General features: G+C 42.2%; 1 protein-coding gene across 1 annotated transcript in view; it reads right to left on the bottom strand.

Moving 5' to 3' along the window:
- Positions 1-217: 217 nt before the first annotated feature.
- COLGALT2 (collagen beta(1-O)galactosyltransferase 2) overlaps positions 218-19701 on the bottom strand; it is a 115272-nt gene continuing 95788 nt past the window's right edge. The window contains exons 8-12 of the mRNA XM_075833450.1: positions 12674-12780; positions 6956-7088; positions 4724-4851; positions 2332-2538; positions 218-1419 (exon numbers count right to left, since the gene is read on the bottom strand). Coding sequence (XP_075689565.1) covers positions 1146-1419; positions 2332-2538; positions 4724-4851; positions 6956-7088; positions 12674-12780 — 849 coding nt within the window. The 3' untranslated portion in view covers positions 218-1145. The remainder of the gene's footprint in view (positions 1420-2331; positions 2539-4723; positions 4852-6955; positions 7089-12673; positions 12781-19701) is intronic.

Below are 19701 nucleotides of genomic sequence, written 5' to 3'. Positions count from 1 at the left end.
AAAAAAAACTGAATAAAAATCACTATATTTGGCAACCTGTGATGTTCCTGCATATATACCATTTTTAATGTACACCTTGGGACACAAACACCGTGTTCAGATTTAGATAACATTTCTGGAAATAGGCTTTTAGGCCTCTGCAGGAAATACTGTAGTTATAAAATAATTGTAATACTTTCCTTTTATTCTTCTCAGCATTAAATTCAACAAGTTCTACTTAGTTTGTCCATGGGTTTTATTTTAAGAAATTTTTCATGTTTTACAGCAATATTTAACATCACAATTTCAGTAACTAAAAAAGTCTATGAATATTTCTTACCTCAGCATTTCTCTAGACTCTACCTGAATGAAAAGGCTATACATATCCCACTTAAATAATTTGCAGACAGACTTGATGGAATAATTACTGATACAATTCTGAGTATCAAAGTCAAAAAAATATATGTTCCTTATCAAAATCTGAGCGAAATTTACCACACAGAACATATAATATGTTGAAATATCCATAAATACAATAAAAAAAATAAATTCTACAAAAGGTTTCCACTGGAGTCTTACCAGGCCGGGATCATACGGGACATTTTATGGACTTTTTTTTCTATTTCTTTTCAGGACAGGGCTACAGAGACAGTATGAAAAATAGCTGTTCTGAAACTTTCGCCCAACATTTTTCACCTTATGATTAATTTTTTTGTGCGACAGTTCCATACCGATCCCCAAAAATGTGTATTTACATGGGACTCAAAGTACACCTGCAATAGACTGCACTGGTCGTAACACAGTAGTGTAACAGTTGAAGTATACATTGAGTTGCATGTAAATACAATATTCTTGAAAATGTGATGCGAAAAAGTTGTTGTTTTTTGTTTTGTTTTTTTCCCCAGTAGTTTTCTTTGTGTGATAGTTTTGGAGAACTCATCCTAACCACTTTTGCCAAGACTCCCTACATGTGAAATCGGCCTAACATAGAATTAAATTAATTCAGGGACATTTTCATCAATACTTGGAGATGTAGTAGGACCAATAGTCTATATATGTACTTACCCATATAAAATTATTTGCTATTTCAAAATATTCACAGTAAACAAATTTTTTCTATACAAAACCTAGGTGCTATACACGCAATTTTGTAGTAATTTTTGTAATCATAGTTCATCCCGAGATGATGTGTCAAGTGCAGTTTGAGGTGACAATGCGTCTGTATTCTGAGCATCCGTGTGTATTTGACCCTGCTGTTCTGTTTTGCCAGAGTATTGTCTGTCCCAATCAGTGGCCAACGTTTCATTGTCCCATATGGTGGATGTTTCTGTGTCACTAAAATATCCTGTCTGACCAGTGTAATGAGTTGGGTAGACAAGCAGGGGCTCAGCAGAGAAGGCCTTGAGATTCCGGTGTTGATAATACTCCATATATTTCTCTCTAAAGACAAAAAGATGATGTCAAAATATATTATCATAAAACTATAAAATAAAAAAGCATATTTAAACCAATTTAACCTGTTGTCTCCAACTACTGTGCCAGGCTGCATGACACGAGCCTGCCTCTAACCAGGGCACTTGGGCAAGCAGAAGAACAAATGTCATGCGCTGCCCCCTCAGGAAGTGCCATACACATACGGCTAAGAAGGTAAGTGCAGAGAGGCCTTGGGCAAGCACAAACAATCCAGCAAACCAGAGTTTTTACATTTTGCCAATTCTATATTTTTCAATGCATTTTCGTTGGTGCTGTAAATATGTTGATAAATCTGATCCAATTTCTCAAACATTGTTTACTGTCTACAAAGGTTTGACTGAATTTCAAGCATATCCTTTAGGCTACATTCAGATAAGCGTGGTTATCTCGGTGAGCTTTTCACGTCTGACATGCACCCGTGCGAGACGCATTATCATGGATCCCCCATAGACTAAAGTCTATGGAGGTATGCATGAGAGGTATGCGTCAAACGCAAGAAAATAGTACAAGTCCTATTTTTCACGGACCCATCACACGCTCCGTTGAATCAACGGTTGTGTGAACCGCCCCATTGGAATACATGTATCCAAGTAGATGGAAACAACGGCCGTCACACGAACGACTTATACGCTCGTCTGTGTGAGCCCTTAGAAGGATGTCATTACACTATTGGTGTGTAGAAATTTCTGTAGAATATCCCAATTTGTAAAATGATTTGCACTTGAATACTGGGCAGTTGAACTGGGGTGGCATTAGGAAATTGATGAATGTAGCTAAGCTTCAATACAATGGCACATCTCTTAGCACACTTTATGTGTATTTAATAATTACATGTAAAATACTAGTAATTTTTTATTATATAAAAGTGGATATACTTACACTGGATGCTTGTTAAACATGACTGGAAGAAATTCATCCACTGGTAACATCTTGCCCAATGGTTCAGCATTAATCAGTTTTTGGGCTCCCTTTTGTGAGATGGCATAAGCCAGTGTCCAATATGAATAATCTGCTTCAACTAAATTCATTATAGCTGGTACTGCCTTTTCCGGATGTTTCACTTGCATTCTTTTACGTCCAATGTAACTATAGAGCAGAATTAGAAACCAGATTATTACTATAAATTATCATAAAGCCAATGGACTATGCCAATAAAAGAATATGGTAAAATGTGACATTTGTTTTGTTATCTTTTCACAAGGGAGAAAAAAAATATTTGTAGAAATACAAGGAATATATATATGAAATTATTCATTTAAATTAAGAAAGATTATGTGAATAAAACAATGCTTGGAGGTATAACTGCATGTCTATGGGGCAGCCCGACCATCCTCTAATGTCTGCAGTCATACAAGCAAGTATTGGCATGCTGGCGTTCTCTATCAGCTTTTACCCCTTTACTTACGGCAATAAACATGCATGTGGGACAATCCGAGCATGCATGTTTATGGGGTATTTGGGGGAGAAATCTGTTGGCTGAGCAAGTGTCAGGCTGATAACTAACTAAAGTGTATGGCCAGGTTAAGATATATAATGCGGATTAGATCCACTCAAGCCATACGCAAAATTACACATGTACTAAGCATGTCATTACTTATAAGAGTGTTACAAGGGTGCCAATAATTGAATATTGACAATATCCATTTGGTTTGCGTATGTATATCATGTAGAAGAGAGAAAATACAGATAAATAAAAATTATATTTGCCAACAAAAATAAAAAACCATCGCAGCTATCCCTTAGACGTGTTAAAAGCCTATATCGTTTATAAATAGTCAGTAATGGTAGTAGGGGAAAGAACAGAGATGGTTATGGACTGCCCAGCGATAGGAACATGGGCACCTCATTAAAGAATATGACAGATCTAAATCCTGCTGTTCTTTGAAACTGGATCCTCCAATTCTCCAAATGCACTGTCATTAAAGTGGACTAATACAGCCTAAGGGTATGTGCACACGAGAACTGGCTTTTATGTCTGAAAAGACAGACTGTTTTCAGGAGAAAACAGCTGCGTCGTTTCAGACGTAAAAGCTCCTCCTCGCATTATGCGAGGCGTCTTTGACGGCCGATCATTTGAGCTGTTCTTCATTGACTTCAATGAAGAACAGCTCAAATTACGTTTCAAAGAAGTGTCCTGCACTTCTTTGACGAGGCAGTCATTTTACGCGTCGTCGTTTGACAGCTGTCAAACGACGACGCGTAAATGACAGGTTGTCGGCACAGTACGTCGGCAAACCCATTCAAATGAATGGGCAGATGTTTGCCGACGTATTGTAGCCGTATTTTCAGGCGTAAATCGAGGCATAATACGCCTCGTTTACGCCTGAAAATAGGTCGTGTGAACTCAGCCAAACAGTTCTCGAGCTGAGCTTGACTTGTCATTGGGAACTTATCATTGAGAACCAAAACCTCACAAATGGACACATCAGGGCACACTAAAGTCATATGTTTAAGAGGGGCCCTTATATGCATTATGTCTAAACAATGAACCCTAAGGCCGGGTTCCCACAGGACAGATACGCTGCGTAAAAACCATGCGGCGTATCAGACCTGGAACTTGCAGTACATTCTGTCCGATGGACTGATGGAATTTCCGCTGCTGAAAGCAGCGGTAAAAACAGCCCATGCTTATGTAGGTCGTTGTTATGGCGACGCGTCCCTCCATCGCAGTCCGGTCCGCCCTTCCTGGATGACGCTGCAGCCTGTGATTGGCTGCAGCGGCAGTCACATGGGATGTAAGGTCATACCAGGAGGCCAGACTGCAGGAAAGAGGAGGGCGTTCTGGGTAAGTATGATTTTTTTTTATTTTCATTTATACATTCGTTTACGATGCGTTTTTTTCCCCGCAGAATGGGATGGGATTTTCTGAATCTCATCCACCTTGCTGCTACTGTAAATGCTACAGAAATTCCGCACAGAATTCCGTTGCGGAAATTCCGTAGCGTTTACTCTAGGTGGGAGCCTGGCCTAAAGCATGGATGACGTCACAACATAGTGGCACCCCATTTCACTGGTAGTAAATTGGCTGGCACTTCTAGGCTGAGAACTACAGCACTGTAAATCATATTTTATGCCAGCACAATACCTTGCGTCTTGGCATATTTCATGCAAACATTTTCAGATTATTTATTTATACTGAATAGCAATTGCTTGTATTATTGTAACAATTATTTGATTTAGGTAATGTAATAGTAATGTTTTGCAATATATTTGATAGATATATATCTTATCACAATTTTCTGATACATAAAATACAATTATAGATACTTACATTAAATCCCAGTCTAGAGCAGCTGTTTCAATGTCATTCATGAGTTTTACAAGTTTACCCCTAAACTGATGCTCAAATCGTACATCATCTTCTATCACCAGTGAATTTTCTAGGCCTCTATCAACCACCTGGAACAAAATGGCCAGGAAATGAGTCAATAGCAAATTAGTAAGGGTATGTTCACACAGCTTATTTTCGTAAGTTTTTTGGGCCGTAAACGGCCGAAAAATCGGAAGCAGAACGCCTCCAAACATCTGCCCATTGATTTCAATTGGAAAAACGGCGTTCTGTTCCGACGGGCCATTTTTGCGCAGTCGTTTTGCATGTCACTTCTTGGGACGTTTTTGGAACTGTTTTTCATAGACTCTATACAAAAACAGCCCCAAAAACGCTGCAAAAAACGTGACTGAATAAAGACCGTCTGAAAATCAGGAGCTGTTTTCAGACGTTTTTTGTTTTGTGTGTGCATATACTCTAAGGGCACATTCAGACGTGGCGGAATTGCTGTGGAATTCCGCTGCGGACTGTCTGCAGTGGAATTCTCCAGCGGCCGGTTGTTTCAATACATTTTTAGGCAAGTTAGTTCAGACGTTGCGGAAAACTCAGCTGCGGACCATAGGCTGCAGTGCAGAATTTTCCCTCCGCAGCAAGCACTGTCTTTTGCGGACAAGAAGCGGAATTTCACTGCGTATTTCAGCCTTTGCAATGCAAAAACTGAAATCTGTGGCAAGTCCGCTGTCTTTTCTGCAATGTCTGAATTACCTGTCAAATATGCAAATGTTGGTGCAGAATTGTTGCGTAATTGCCCCAAATCTGCACCAACATTTGCAGCAGAAAAATTCCACTACGTCTGAACGTGCCCTAAGAGTGAAAAGCAAAAGGGCATGACCACACATGGCGGAATTCCTCCGCAACTGTCCGCATCAATGCCGCACAGAATCTGCGTTGCAGATTCTGCAGCGGATCTGCACAAAATGTGCAGAAAATTGATGCGGACTGGCCGCTGCGGACTGCAGGAAAAGTGCTTCTCTTCTCCCTATTCAGTGCAGGATAGAGAGAAGGGACAGCACTTTCCCTAGTGAAAGTCAAAGAAATTCATACTTACCGCCCGTTGTCTTGGTGACGCGTCCCTCTTTCGGCATCCGGCCCGACCTCCCTGGATGACGCTCCAGTCCATGTGACCGCTGCAGCCTGTGCTTGGCCTGTGATTGGCTGCAGCCGTCACTTACACTGAAACGTCATCCTGGGAGGCCGGACTGGAGACAGACGCAGGGAGTTCTCGGTAAGTATGAACTTATATGTTTTTTTACAGATACATGTATATTGAGATCGGTAGTCACTGTCCCGGGTGCAGAAACAGTTACTGCCGATCGCGTAACTCTTTCAGCACCCTGGACAGTGACTATTTACAGACGTCTCCTAGCAACGCTCCCGTCATTACGGGAGCCCCATTGACTTCCTCAGTCTGGCTGTAGACCTAGAAATACATAGGTCCAGCCAGAATGAAGAAATGTCATGGTAGTAAAAACAATACGCTCCGCAGCACACATAAGATCTGCGGACTTCATTGCGGAATTTTGACTCTCCATTGAAGTCAATGGAGAAATTCCGCCATGAGTCCGCAACCAGTCCGCCACTGCTCCGCAACAGACAGAGCATGCTGCGGACACCAAATTCCGCTCCGCAGCCTATGCTCCGCAGCGGAATTGTACGCATCGTGTAAACGAACACTGCTAAATTAAAGTGAAAGTCAATGGAGAAACGGCTCCGCTGCGGAATTTAAGTGAAATTCCGCTATGTGTGAACCCGCCCAAACAGTTGATGGAAGAACAGGAGTATTGGAAACTCATGAGACATTTCATACTAGGAGTAGAAGTTACTTACTGGATATGATATAACGTATGCTAAAGGGCTTCAGGGAAGATAAAATACACTCTTACCTCATGCAGACACCCATAGTAAAATACAAATCAAGGCCTCATTCACTGTTGTGTATTTGATGAGTATCCTCCATCCTGTTTTTATGCCAAAATCAGCAGTAAATGCAAAAAAAAAAAAAAGATATAAATGTTCCATTTATACTCTGTTCTGTGTTTAGGATCCACTCCTCATTTTGGCTTAAAAAAATGTATGCAAAATGCTTATCAAATACGCACCTGTGAATGAGACCTAATATATGGAGCTGAATAGGACACAAAGTACGGATGGCTTTATAGAAGACTATTCCTTTACCTCCTTCCACACATAATAATGACTGAGGAAGCATCCAATTTCACCCCTTGTTAGTGTTCTCCCAGAGTAGGGGTCATGGTATCCGGGTAAGACATCGATTTTCATTGTTTTAAGTTGACTTGAATTAAGGGCCCTAAATGTAATTGAAGATGGATAATTACATAAGAAAAACATTATTTGCTCAGACATACTTAAAGGGAACTTGTCACGTTGAAAATGCAGTTCAATCGAGTCACATGTTACAGAGCAGGAGCTGATAAGATTGATATCTATTTTTGTAGCAAAAGATTCAGCATAACTTGTAATTTATTCATTTAAAGGCTATGTATGCCTTTGATGGCTGCTTTTTTTTTTTTTTTTTTAATAAACAGGTCAGTCAGTGTGATTAGTGTAACTTCTAAATTTGTCTTTATTAAAAAATTGTTTGACTTTTGGAGATACAGCTGTTCTCAATTCTCTATACAGAGCAGCTGTATCATTCGCTATACACTGAATCCGTCAGTCCCGCGGACCTGATGGGTTCAGTGTCGGCAGGTCACGCAGGATCCACCTGTAATCTATCACATCTAAGTTCATAACTTAGATGTGATAGATTACAGGTGGATCCTGCGTAACAGAGACATGCAGTACCCGCTGTCACTGAACCTGTCAAGTCCGTGGGAATGGCTGATTCAGTGAATAGCGAACGATACAGCTGCTCTGTATAGAGAATACAGAGGAGCTGTATCTAAAAAAGCAAAACAAATTTTTAATAAAAACGAATTAAGAAGTTCCACTAATCACACTGACTGATCTATATATATATATTTTTTTTTTAAAAAAAGCCCTTAAGGTTTACATAGCCTTTAAGCCTCAGCTTATTCTGGGTTTAGGTGTCCAGTGGGCCGTCCTACACAGTGATTGACAGCCTTCCATATATGGCCTAGTTTCACTGCAGATTTTGCATGCATTTTTTGGAGCCAAAACCGTAATTGGATCCAGGAGAGCAGACCTTCAAGGCCTTTGTTTACATATTTCTTCTGTTTAGGGTCCGTTCCTGGCTTTGGTTAAAAAAAATACATGCAAAATCTGCACTGTGTGAACAAGGCCTATGAGTGTGAATAGAGATAAATATCAATCACTGAGTAGGACCGCCCACTGGACTCCTTAGGCCAGAATGAGCAGACGTTTAAATAAATAAATTACAAGTTATACTGAATCTTTTGCTACAAAACTATATATCAATCTGATCAGCTCCTACTGCTCTAGTACACACTGCCCAAAAATTGGATTGCATTTTCAATGCGACAGGTTCCCCTTAAGCCCTGTAATGTAGCTCAAATACAATGGTGCCGCTACGCAAACACTAACCTATGCCAATATATCATAACCGCAATGCTCACAGCTACAGCTGCTGGCTTACACTTCTATATACACAGATATATTTCCAGAAACACAGGTGTCTCCATCCAGTCCCTTCTATCCCTGACAATTCTGAATAGCACCATTGATGGTTCCTCTGTGGCGTAACTACAGGGTCCCCGGAATGTGCTACATGTACATGCTGCTGTTTTCTTTAACGCGCCGCATCATGGAGATCTCATGTTGATGTAGATGGAGACAGAGCTCATGTAAATGCAGCTATTCAGTGAATAGAAGAGGCCAGGCATCAGAGAGATAGTGCAGCAGGCACAGGACTGTAACGTTCAAGGTTATTGTTCGCACCTTCAAATAAAATATGTTTTATGTCTAAATCATCTACAGCAAATGCCTAATAGCTAATGCACCTATAAGGGTATGTTCACGCGACCTATTTTCAGCCAATTTTCGGGCCGTAAACGCCCTGAAGAACGGCTAAAAATGCAGGGGCTGAACGCCTAAAAAAAATCTGCCCATTGGTTTTAATGGGAAAAACGGTGTTCCGTTTCCATGGGGCGGTTTTTACGCGGCCGTTTTTAAAAATGGCCGTGTAAAAAAATGCAGCGTAAAAAGAAGTGCATGTCATTTCTGGAGCCGTTTTCCATTAACTCAATAGAATAACAGCTCCAAATACGGCCGTAAAAAACGCTGCAAAAAACGCAAGACTGTTTACCCTTGAAAACAGATCCGTATTTTCAGCCGTTTTTTGTTAAGCGTGTGAACATGGCCTTAGGCCGCGTGAAAAACGCCCCATGGGAACGGAACGCTGTTTTTCCTATTAAAATCAATAGGCAGATGTTTGGAGGCGTTCAGCCCCCGCATTTTTAGGGGCGTTTACAGCCCGAAAAACGGATGAAAATAGGTCGTGTGAACATACCCTTACACAAAGCACTGCTTTTACAAGAGGGAGCATTTTGGATAGTAGTAAAGGGAAGTTACACAATTACCCCTCTTCCCTCCTAAACTACAGCCGCAGTCTACACCTGTACTCAATGTGGCTGTAAAGATCAACTAATCCACCATAGCCATCTACGCTGATCATTTAGAGAACACATAATGCTGACAGTACTGGCACTGAATTTACCCTGGCTATACAGTGAAGGAAATAAGTATTTGATCCCTTGCTGATTTTGTAAGTTTGCCCACTGTCAAAGTCATGAACAGTCTAGACTTTTTAGGCTAGGTTAATTTTACCAGTGAGAGATAGATTATATAAAAAAAAAAAAAACAGAAAATCACATAGTCAAAATTATATATATTTATTTGCATTGTGCACAGAGAAATAAGTATTTGATCCCCCACCAACCATTAAGAGTTCAGCCTCCTCCAGACCAGTTACACGCTCCAAATCAACTTGGTGCCTGCATTAAAGACAGCTGTCTTACATGGTCACCTGTATAAAAGACTCCTGTACACAGACTCAATTAATCAGTCTGACTCTAACCTCTACAACATGGGCAAGACCAAAGAGCTTTCTAAGGATGTCAGGGACAAGATCATAGACCTGCACAAGGCTGGAATGGGCTACAAAACCATAAGTAAGATGCTGGGTGAGAAGGAGACAACTGTTGCTGCAATAGTAAGAAAATGGAAGACATACAAAATGACTGTCAATCAACATCGATCTGGGGCTCCATGCAAAATCTCACCTCGTGGGGTATCCTTGATCCTGAGGAAGGTGAGAGCTCAGCTGAAAACTACATGGGGGGAACTTGTTAATGATCTCAAGGCAGCTGGGACCACAGTCACCAAGAAAACCATTGGTAACACATTACGCCGTAATGGATTAAAATCCTACAGTGCCCGCAATGTCCCCCTGCTCAAGAAGGCACATGTACAGGCCCATCTGAAGTTTGCAAATGAACATCTGGATGATTCTGAGAGTGATTGGGAGAAGGTGCTGTGGTCAGATGAGACTAAAATTGAGCTCTTTGGCATTAACTCAACTCGCCGTGTTTGGAGGAAGAGAAATGCTGCCTATGACCCAAAGAACACCGTCCCCACTGTCAAGCATGGAGGTGGAAACATTATGTTTTGGGGGTGTTTCTCTGCTAAGGGCACAGGACTACTTCACCGCATCAATGGGAGAATGGATGGAGCCATGTACCGTCAAATCCTGAGTGACAACCTCCTTCCCTCCACCAGGACATTAAAAATGGCTCGTGGCTGGGTCTTCCAGCACGACAATGACCCGAAACATACAGCCAAGGCAACAAAGGAGTGGCTCAAAAAGAAGCACATTAAGGTCATGGAGTGGCCTAGCCAGTCTCCAGACCTTAATCCCATTGAAAACTTATGGAGGGAGCTGAAGATCCGAGTTGCCAAGCGACAGCCTCGAAATCTTAATGATTTACAGATGATCTGCAAAGAGGAGTGGGCCAAAATTCCATCTAACATGTGTGCAAACCTCATCATCAACTACAAAAAACGTCTGACTGCTGTGCTTGCCAACAAGGGTTTTGCCACCAAGTATTAAGTCTTGTTTGCCAAAGGGATCAAATACTTATTTCTCTGTGCACAATGCAAATAAATATATATAATTTTGACTATGTGATTTTCTTTTTTTTTTTTTTTTATATAATCTATCTCTCATTGGTAAAATTAACCTAGCCTAAAAATTCTAGACTGTTCATGTCTTTGACAGTGGGCAAACTTACAAAATCAGCAAGGGATCAAATACTTATTTCCTTCACTGTATATATATATATATATATATATATATATATATATATATATATAAATTGCTGTGCAAAGTGTATGAATTGGTGGCGCAATGAATGGGAAATTTGGTTTCTGAATGACAGTTTGCTCATAGACATTAAATCATTTCAGTTGTTGGCCATTGAAAATCTAAGGGTATGTTCACACGCACTGTTTTCAGACGTAATTTGGGCGTTTTACGCCTCGAATTACGTCTGAAAAAACGGCTCCATTACGCCTACAAACATCTGCCCATTGATTTCAATAGATTTTACGATGCTCTGTTCCGACGAGGTGTAATTTTATGCGTCGCTATCAAAAGACGGCGCGTAAAAAGACGCCCGCGTCAAAGAAGTGCATGTCACTTCTTGGGACGTTTTTGGAGCCGTTTTTCATTGACTCCATTAAAAAACAGCTCCAATAGTGTCCGTAAAATACGGCGTGAAAAACGCGAGTTGTTAAAAAGCGTCTGAAAATCAGGAGCTGTTTTCAGGCGAAAACAGCTCCATAATTTCAGACATATTTTGCAACTGCGTGTGAACATACCCTAACACTTCATGCACACAATAGTATTATGTTCGGAGGTTGTACGGAGCCCTTAGACTTCTAAAGTGAAATATTATAACTTCCTATGCCTCCAATTTCATACGTGCCATGTTCTATAGGATGGTACTATTCTCCCCTAAAAGCATCTTTTCAATAGAAGAATCTCTCAATAATATAGCGCCATATGGTGCACTATACACTGGCACTTGGACTGTCTACAGTTCCATATTCCAGAGCCACATGTGCCCCGTGTACTGGCGATTCAAAGAACAATTTATTTATATCATATTAGACCAATGCTTCTCAAACTGTGAGGTCGGAATCTATGGCAAGGCGCCCCCCCCCCCTCCTAGATGTTGATTTGGCGCAATGGGGGAGCAAGTCGTAATGTGCTATGCAGGCCTTTTTTTTAGGATACAGCAATCTCTGGTATAACAACATATTTGACTCCATTTGTGCTTATTTTAATGTTACACTGAGTTCAGGAGAGAAATTGAAGGTAATTTGAGCAATATTTTTAATATTGGCATGGACTTTATCCACTGGTGGTGAAGCGGAGATATCATCATGTTCTGGCTGGTGTGTCCCCAGTATAAAAAGGTTGAGAAGCCCTCGATTAGATAAAGATTACATACTATAAACTGGGAAAACATCTCCTTATTTTCATACGTTTTTAAAGCCACTCACGTTTTTCGCGGCGTTTTTCACACCGTTTTTTACGGACGTTTTTGGAGCTCCTTTCAATAGAGTCTATGAAAAACGGCTCCAAAAACGTCCCAAGAAGTGACCTGCACTTCTTTTTCGCGGCCGTTTTTTTATGCGCCCGTTTTTAGGGCGTTTAAAATAGGCCGTGTGAACATACCCTAAAGCTTTTGATCTTGTGTGGGGGAAACAGGTAATGGAATTTAGACACGGCTACAGACAAATATGGTTTTCATCCACTATCAGTCATAAATATACTTTTTTTTTAAGATCATTTCTGTTTTATATACAACATCGAATAGAGATATTTCTAACGAGGATATTCCAACAGTACAATAGAAACACAACACTAATCTGGACTTATAGACTTACTTGCCATCCACAGCATCAAATATCTTCCCCTGTATTTGCAGTTCATAAAGACTGCGCAGCATCCGTACACGACGATCTAGACGACGTTTCAGATTGATTATGAAAACCTGCCAGAAAACCATTAATGTGTATTGAATGGTGAATATTTTGTGTACATATTGATACACGTAGACTGTAGAGGATTCACATTTTTTGCACAGAATTTCTGGGCGACCATTTTTATAAATGTACTACAGCAAACAACAGCTGATTTCATGCATTCTTTGCCGCATATTACCATGTAGATCCACTTTTCATGTAAAAACTTCCTAATAAAGCTTTCTAACCTCTCAGCTGTAGAATTTCAAGTCTCCCATGTCATCCTTCCTTCTGACTTAAAGCGTACCTAAGCCTGATAAGTGAAGAAAGATGCATTTCTCTCTAAAAAGATTTATTACAAAGTTTCTTATATTTGCTTATACTATTGATTAATGCAAAGTTTGATAAAAAAGTTAGTGACATTTAAGACTGTATTTTAAGAAGTTAGTGACCTCAAGACTACCTGAAAACCAACTATTCTCTAGCCACAAATGAAAAGTTAAAGGGGTTGTCAACTACTAAACAACTGATGACCTATCCCCTGAATAGGTCATCAGTATATCATCGGTGCGGGTCCGACAACCAGAACCCACACTGTTAAGCCGCTCCGGCTGCCTCAGTGCACCGGATGTTATGGGCCATTATGCGATGTACGGAGCCGGAAGCAGTTGGCTCCATAAATAGCATAGCTGCCGTGCTGCCGAACAGCAGCTCTGCGTCTATTCACTTGAATAGAAGCAGAGCTGCAGTATGGCAGCTTGGCCGCTATTCAGTGGCCGGAGCCAACTGCTTCTGGCATGTACGTCCGGTGATCGGAGGCAGCTGGAGCGGCTTAATGGTGGTGCGTCCAGGTGTTGGACCCCCACAGATCATGTACTGATGACCTATCTGGTGATCTGGGGAAGTAGTGGACAACCCCTTTAAGCTGGTAGGTGGAGTTACACTTTAGAGAACAATTGTAGACAGATTTCAAATTTCTCCTGTCTGTCTACTGAACATTATTTTCCAAAAAAGCTCTACTACAGTAGTTAGTGCTGATAAAAAAAGGACTTAAAAAGTGACAATTTTTCAGGAGGTGGAGATAATCAATATAACAGCTCCCAGGATACAAAGGATACAGCAATGTGGTTAGAGGAATTTAAAAAATAAAACACATGTAAGATCTCAAGCGCCACCTTACTGAGTGCAGCATAGGATACAGCAGTATTTTTATGTAAAAAGCTGTTCAAATGCTTCAAGCACTCATAGATAAAGCTTCCAACAAAGTAATAGACAGCACTCACATCTTGATGCAAAAAAGTGTAATAACTTTAATTCGGTCGGCACTACCAGATTAAAGTTACTACTACACTTTTTTGCATCAAGACGTGAGTGCTGTCTATTACTTTGTTGGGGGATATTGTGTCAGGGTCAGTTGGACGGAGCCCTCAGTCTGATCTGCACCACGCATACCATACTATTGTGACTTTGGCTTTAGATGTTGTCTATTTTGTTATTTTTGCATCATATAATAAGCCTGTAAGTCTTGCTTCCCCTGCCCTGCCAAAAGCTGTCACTCCCTTTTTTGTGGCCAGGGGAAGCTGGATTTACAGACTTTCTCTATGAGTCCTGGCAGCATTTAAACAGATTCTTAGATTAGCACACTTAATGAAATAACAGGAAACTATAAAACTATACACTGATTAGTCATAACATTAAAACCACTGTTGGAAGAAGGAAAAAATGGGCAAGCATAAGGATCTGAGTGGCAACTGCAATATTGTGATGGCTAGACAAATGAGTCAGAGCCTCTCCAAAACGACTGGTCTTGTGAGGTGCTCACAGTATGCAGTACTTAGTGTCTACCAAAAGTGGTCCAAGGAAGGACAACCGGTGAACTGGCGATAGGGTCATGGATGCCTAAAGCTCATTGATCAACGTGGGGGTTGGAGGCTAGCCATCTGGTCTGATCCCGCAGAAGAGCTACTGTAGCACAAATTGGTAAAAAAAAGTTAATGCTGGCTATGATAGAAAGGTGGCAGAATACACAGTGCATTGCAGCTTGCTGTGTTTGGCGCTGTGTAGCTGTAGACCGGTCAAAGTGCCAATGCTGACCCTGTTCACCACTGAAAGCACCAACAATGGGCATATGAGCATCAGAATTAGACCATTAAGCAATAGAAGATGGTGGCCTGTTCTGATGACTGACATTTTCTGTCACATCATGTGGACGGTCAGTTGCGTTGCTTACCTGGGAAAGAGATGGCACCAGGAGGCACTATGGGAAGAAGCAAAGCCAGCGGAGGCAATGAGATGCTCTGGGCAATTTTCTGATGGGAAACCTTGGGTCATGGCATTCATGTGGATGTTACTCCCTACCTTAACATTGTTGCAGACGAAGTGGACAATTTCATGGTAATGATATTTCCTAATGGCAGTGGCCTCTTTCAGCAGGATAACGCCCCAAAAAATTGTTCAGGAATGGTTTGCGGAACATGGCAAAGAGTTTAAGGTGCTGACTTAGCCTCCAAATTTCCCTAATCTCGATCTGTCGAATGTGCAGGAAAAAAAGTCTGATCCATAGAGGTCGCACCTCGCAAATTGCAGGACTTAAATGAAATGATCTGCTGCTAACGTCTTGGATACCACAGGACACCTCCAGAGGTCTTGTGGAGTCCAAGCCTAAACGTGTCAGAGATGTTTTGGTGGCAGGAGGGGGACCTACCCAAAATTGGGCGAATGGATTTAATGTTATGGCTGATTGGTGTATATTCTTGAGCTCACCCTCTACACCAGGGGTCTCAAGCATGCGGCCCCTGGGGCTGTCATCTGCGGCCCGCGGGACACAGATCCGCTAGTACAGACTCTGCTCCGGGACTCTCGAATTCCCTTACATCGCTGTCCACATATGAACAGCGATGTCTGGGGCTTCCCCAGAGCCGGAGTCCCGGGCAGAGCGCTAGTATAGGCTCTGCTCCGGGACTGTGGAATTCCCTGACATCGCTGTCCATATATGGACAGTGTGTCAGGGTCTTCCCCAGATCCGAGTCCCGGGCAGAGCGCTAGTATCGGCTCTGCTCCGGGAGTCTGTGGAATTCCCTGACATCGCTGTCCATATATGGACAGTGTGTCAGGGTCTTCCCCAGAGCCGAGTCCTGGGTAGAGTGCTAGTATCAGCTCTGCTCCGGGACTCTGTGGAATCTTCTGACATCGCTGTCCATATATGTACAGTGTGTCAGGGTCTTACCCAGAGCGGAGTCCCCGGCAGAGCGGTAGTATCGGCTCTGCTCTGGGACCCTGTGGAATTCACTGACATCGGTGTCCATGTTTGGACACACGATGTCTGCGGCTTCCCCAGAGCTGGAGTCCCGGGCAGAGCACTAGTATAGTCTCTGCTCTGGGACTCTGGGGAAGCCTCTGACATCGCTGTCCATACATCGACAGTGATGTCAGGGGCTTCCACAGAGCAGGAGTCCCAGTGATGTCAGGAGCAGAGCTGGAGTCCCAGGAAGAGCCAACTAGTGCTCTGCCCAGGACTCCAGCTCTGAGTTTGCCCCTGACATACATGTCCATATATGGTCAGTGGTGTCAGGAGCAGAGCTGGAATCCCAGGCAGGGTGCTAGAAATGGCTCAGCTCCGGGACTACAGCTCTGGGCAAGCCCCTGACATCACTGTCCATATATGGACACTGATGTTAATGGCTTCCCCAGAGTTCCGGCGCAGAGCCTATACTAGTGCTCTGCTCCAAGACTCCGGCTCTGGGATTCCCCTGATATCACATTCCGATCCAGGAGGATCCCCTGACATCACTGACGGATCTGTTTTAATATAAAAAAAAAATTCTCATTTAACCTGGGAATGTGCCTTTGTACCACAGATATAGAGGAAAAAATGGGAAAGAGGTTGCTCAATAAAATAACTACTGTAATCCAATGTGGCAGAATATTGTATGACAAGTGTGTCTCTGGTTCAGAGGTAGTTTGCTATTGTAATGTTATTATTGGAGGCACTCCAGTAAATTACGTGACCATTCAGAGTGTTTGGTGCAACTTTCAAATTAGTTTTTATTAAAAATGATTTTTACTTTTTGCGATACAGCTGATCTGTATCCTGTATAGAGAGCAGTAGCATAGTTCGCTAAGACCTGAATCCATAAGGTCGGCGGGACTGACGGGTTCAGTGTCAGCAAGTCGTGCGTGTCTTTGTCACACAGCATCCACCTGTAATCTATCACATCATAATTATGAACTTAGATGTGATGGATAACAGGGGGATCCTGGTTAGAGTCACGCAGGACCCGATTTCACTGAACCCGTCAGTCCCGCGGACCTGACGGGTACAGGATTCAGCGAACGATACTTCTGCTCCGTATACAGGTTACAGAGCAGCTGTATCTCAAAAAGTAAAATTAATTTTTAATAAAAAGGAAAATAATTTTCAAAGGTTTACATAGCCTTTATAGAAACACTCCAAGAAAAAAATAATGCAATATGTTATGCCTAGTGCAGGGCCTGAAGAAGCTTTTCTTTGAATCTTATGCACCACACTCTTAGGCCCTGCATTAGGCATAACACAGTATATCAGTTTTACCTGGAGTGCTCCTTTAATGCACAAAGAGCATAACGATTGCTGTATTTCAGATTTCTGCAGTTAATTTCATTATGCCACTCCTCCTGTCACACCGTAATCCTGGAAGCTGAGATTCGGGGAGTTGTTTGGTGGGGTCCTTACATTAGAGAGTTGCTTTAGTTGTCGCTGTGCCTACATATGATATTGGAGAAAAACTGATCTGTAGGGTCAAAATAGTGACCATCGGTGATCACAGTTTTCCCTCTGTCAAAGGCAAGCAAAAGCACAGCTAAATCAGCTGTACAGTATGAGGGTCCCACCAAACAGCTAGTCATCTGCTAAAGAGAATCTATCACTTCTCCTGATATGTCTGTTTTAGTAAATAATTGTATTCCTCATGAAATAACAATTCTGTTGCACCTTTTCTAAGAACTCTGTGCTCTTCCATTCCTCTGTTATTCCTCTTAGAAACAAATGAACAAATTTACAATTGGGTGTTACCAGTTGAGGGTGTGTCCCTAGACAGATTGACAATGTCCAATCAGTGCTGGATAGAGTGAGACTGTGTAGGGACACACCCCTTTAACAAGGAGAATGGTAACACCCAGTTGGCAATTTATTCATAAAGGTCTAGGATGAATAACAAAGGAATTGCACAATGCAGAGCTTTAAGAAAAGATGTTCCAGAATTGTTACTTCATGGGGAATACATGTATTTACTCAAACAGATAATGTCAGGAGAGGTGACAGGTCCTCTTTAATTTTTGTGAGGAGTCAGGTGCCACTCACAGGCAGATAAATAAAAACAACTCATTATCTGCAGTATAAGGCTGGATTCACACGAGCATGTTCGGTCCGTAAAGGACGGAACGTATTTTGGCCGCAAGTCCCGGACCGAACACAGTGCAGGGAGCCGAACTCTTGGCATCATAGTTATGTACGACGCTAGGAGTCCCTGCCTCTCCGTGGAACTACTGTTCCGTACTGAAAACATGATTACAGTACGGGACAGTTGTCCCGCAGCGACTCAGGGACTCCTAGCATCGTACATAACTATGATGCTAGGAGCCCGGCTCCCTGCAGTGCGTTCGGTCCGGGACTTGCGGCCGAAATACGTTCCGTCCTTTACGGACCGAACATGCCCGTGTGAATCCAGCCTTAGCAGGACTCCAAGTTTCACTTGGTAACTTCTGGCCTTGAATGTCTTTGTACGACAAATGATCAAACTGTTAATCTTTTAACTAGAAAGCGGCCGTGAGTTTTACATCTTCTCATTTAGCCTGGAAACACCTGGGGACAATTAGTGAAGGACTGTAAACAGCAACTCTTCAATTAGTCGACTTACATTCCTGCCCTGGAATCCTTGGAATGATTTCATTACTTACTAACTCCAACAAATTTTACAGGTTAACCCTGAAGCTGCCCCTCCAGCTTTGAAATTTTAGACTCTGGTAAGTCACGGTGAAACCCATTCATTACGATCTAATTATTGTGACTTGCAAAATGGGATCCTTAAAATATTTGCCTATAGGGCACCTAGAGTTGGCCTTTAATCCAGAGATAGTGCTTTAATCTACTAGTGAATGACTCTGCTGCTATAAACTATTCCTGTAGCGTCATATTGAGGAACTCTGTGGACATTTTCAGTAGTTCTCGTCAAGTGTTTCCAGCTAGACTCTCCAACAAATTCTGGTCTGGGGGCAGTATAAGGCTGGATTCACACGAGCACATTACGTCCGTAATGGACAGAACGTATTTCGGCCGCAAGTCCCGGACCGAACACAGTGCAGGGAGCCGGGCTCCTAGCATCATACTTATGTACGACGCTAGGAGTCCCTGCCTCGCTGCGGGACAACTGTGCCGTAATGTAATCATGTTTTCAGTACGGGACAGTAGTTCCATGGAGAGGCAGGACGTAATGTGCTCGTGTGAATCCAGCCTTAGAAGACTTAGGCTGGATTCACACACAGCATTTTGCTGCCTTTATCGTGGCATTTTTAATGGCGTTTTTTTTAGTGCGGCCAGATGTTACATTAAAGTCTATATCAAAATCTAAAATGCACAACATACAACTGCATTTTGGTTTGTGGCTTTTTTGAGGCAATTTTGTGGTCAGTGGCGTTATTTTCTAAATGCAGCATGCTCTGGGTATGGCAGTTTTTCAGGCGTTTTCCCATAGGCTTCTATATTGGACTTCAAAAATGGCACACAAAATGACACTAAGGCCAAATGCACATGATGCGGATTTGCTGCGCAGATTTTCGTGCCGGAAATCCACAGAGTAAGACCTTATTCACAAGAGCGTTGATGACGGCCGTCACACGGACGTATGTTTTTCAATGGGGCCATTCGTACGGCCATTGTTTCAACAGACCATGTGAAGGGTCCGTTGAAAAATAGA

This window comes from Rhinoderma darwinii, chromosome 7 (assembly GCF_050947455.1).
Source record: "Rhinoderma darwinii isolate aRhiDar2 chromosome 7, aRhiDar2.hap1, whole genome shotgun sequence".
NCBI lineage: Eukaryota > Metazoa > Chordata > Amphibia > Anura > Rhinodermatidae > Rhinoderma > Rhinoderma darwinii.
This window is presented reverse-complemented; position numbering and strand designations above follow the sequence as displayed.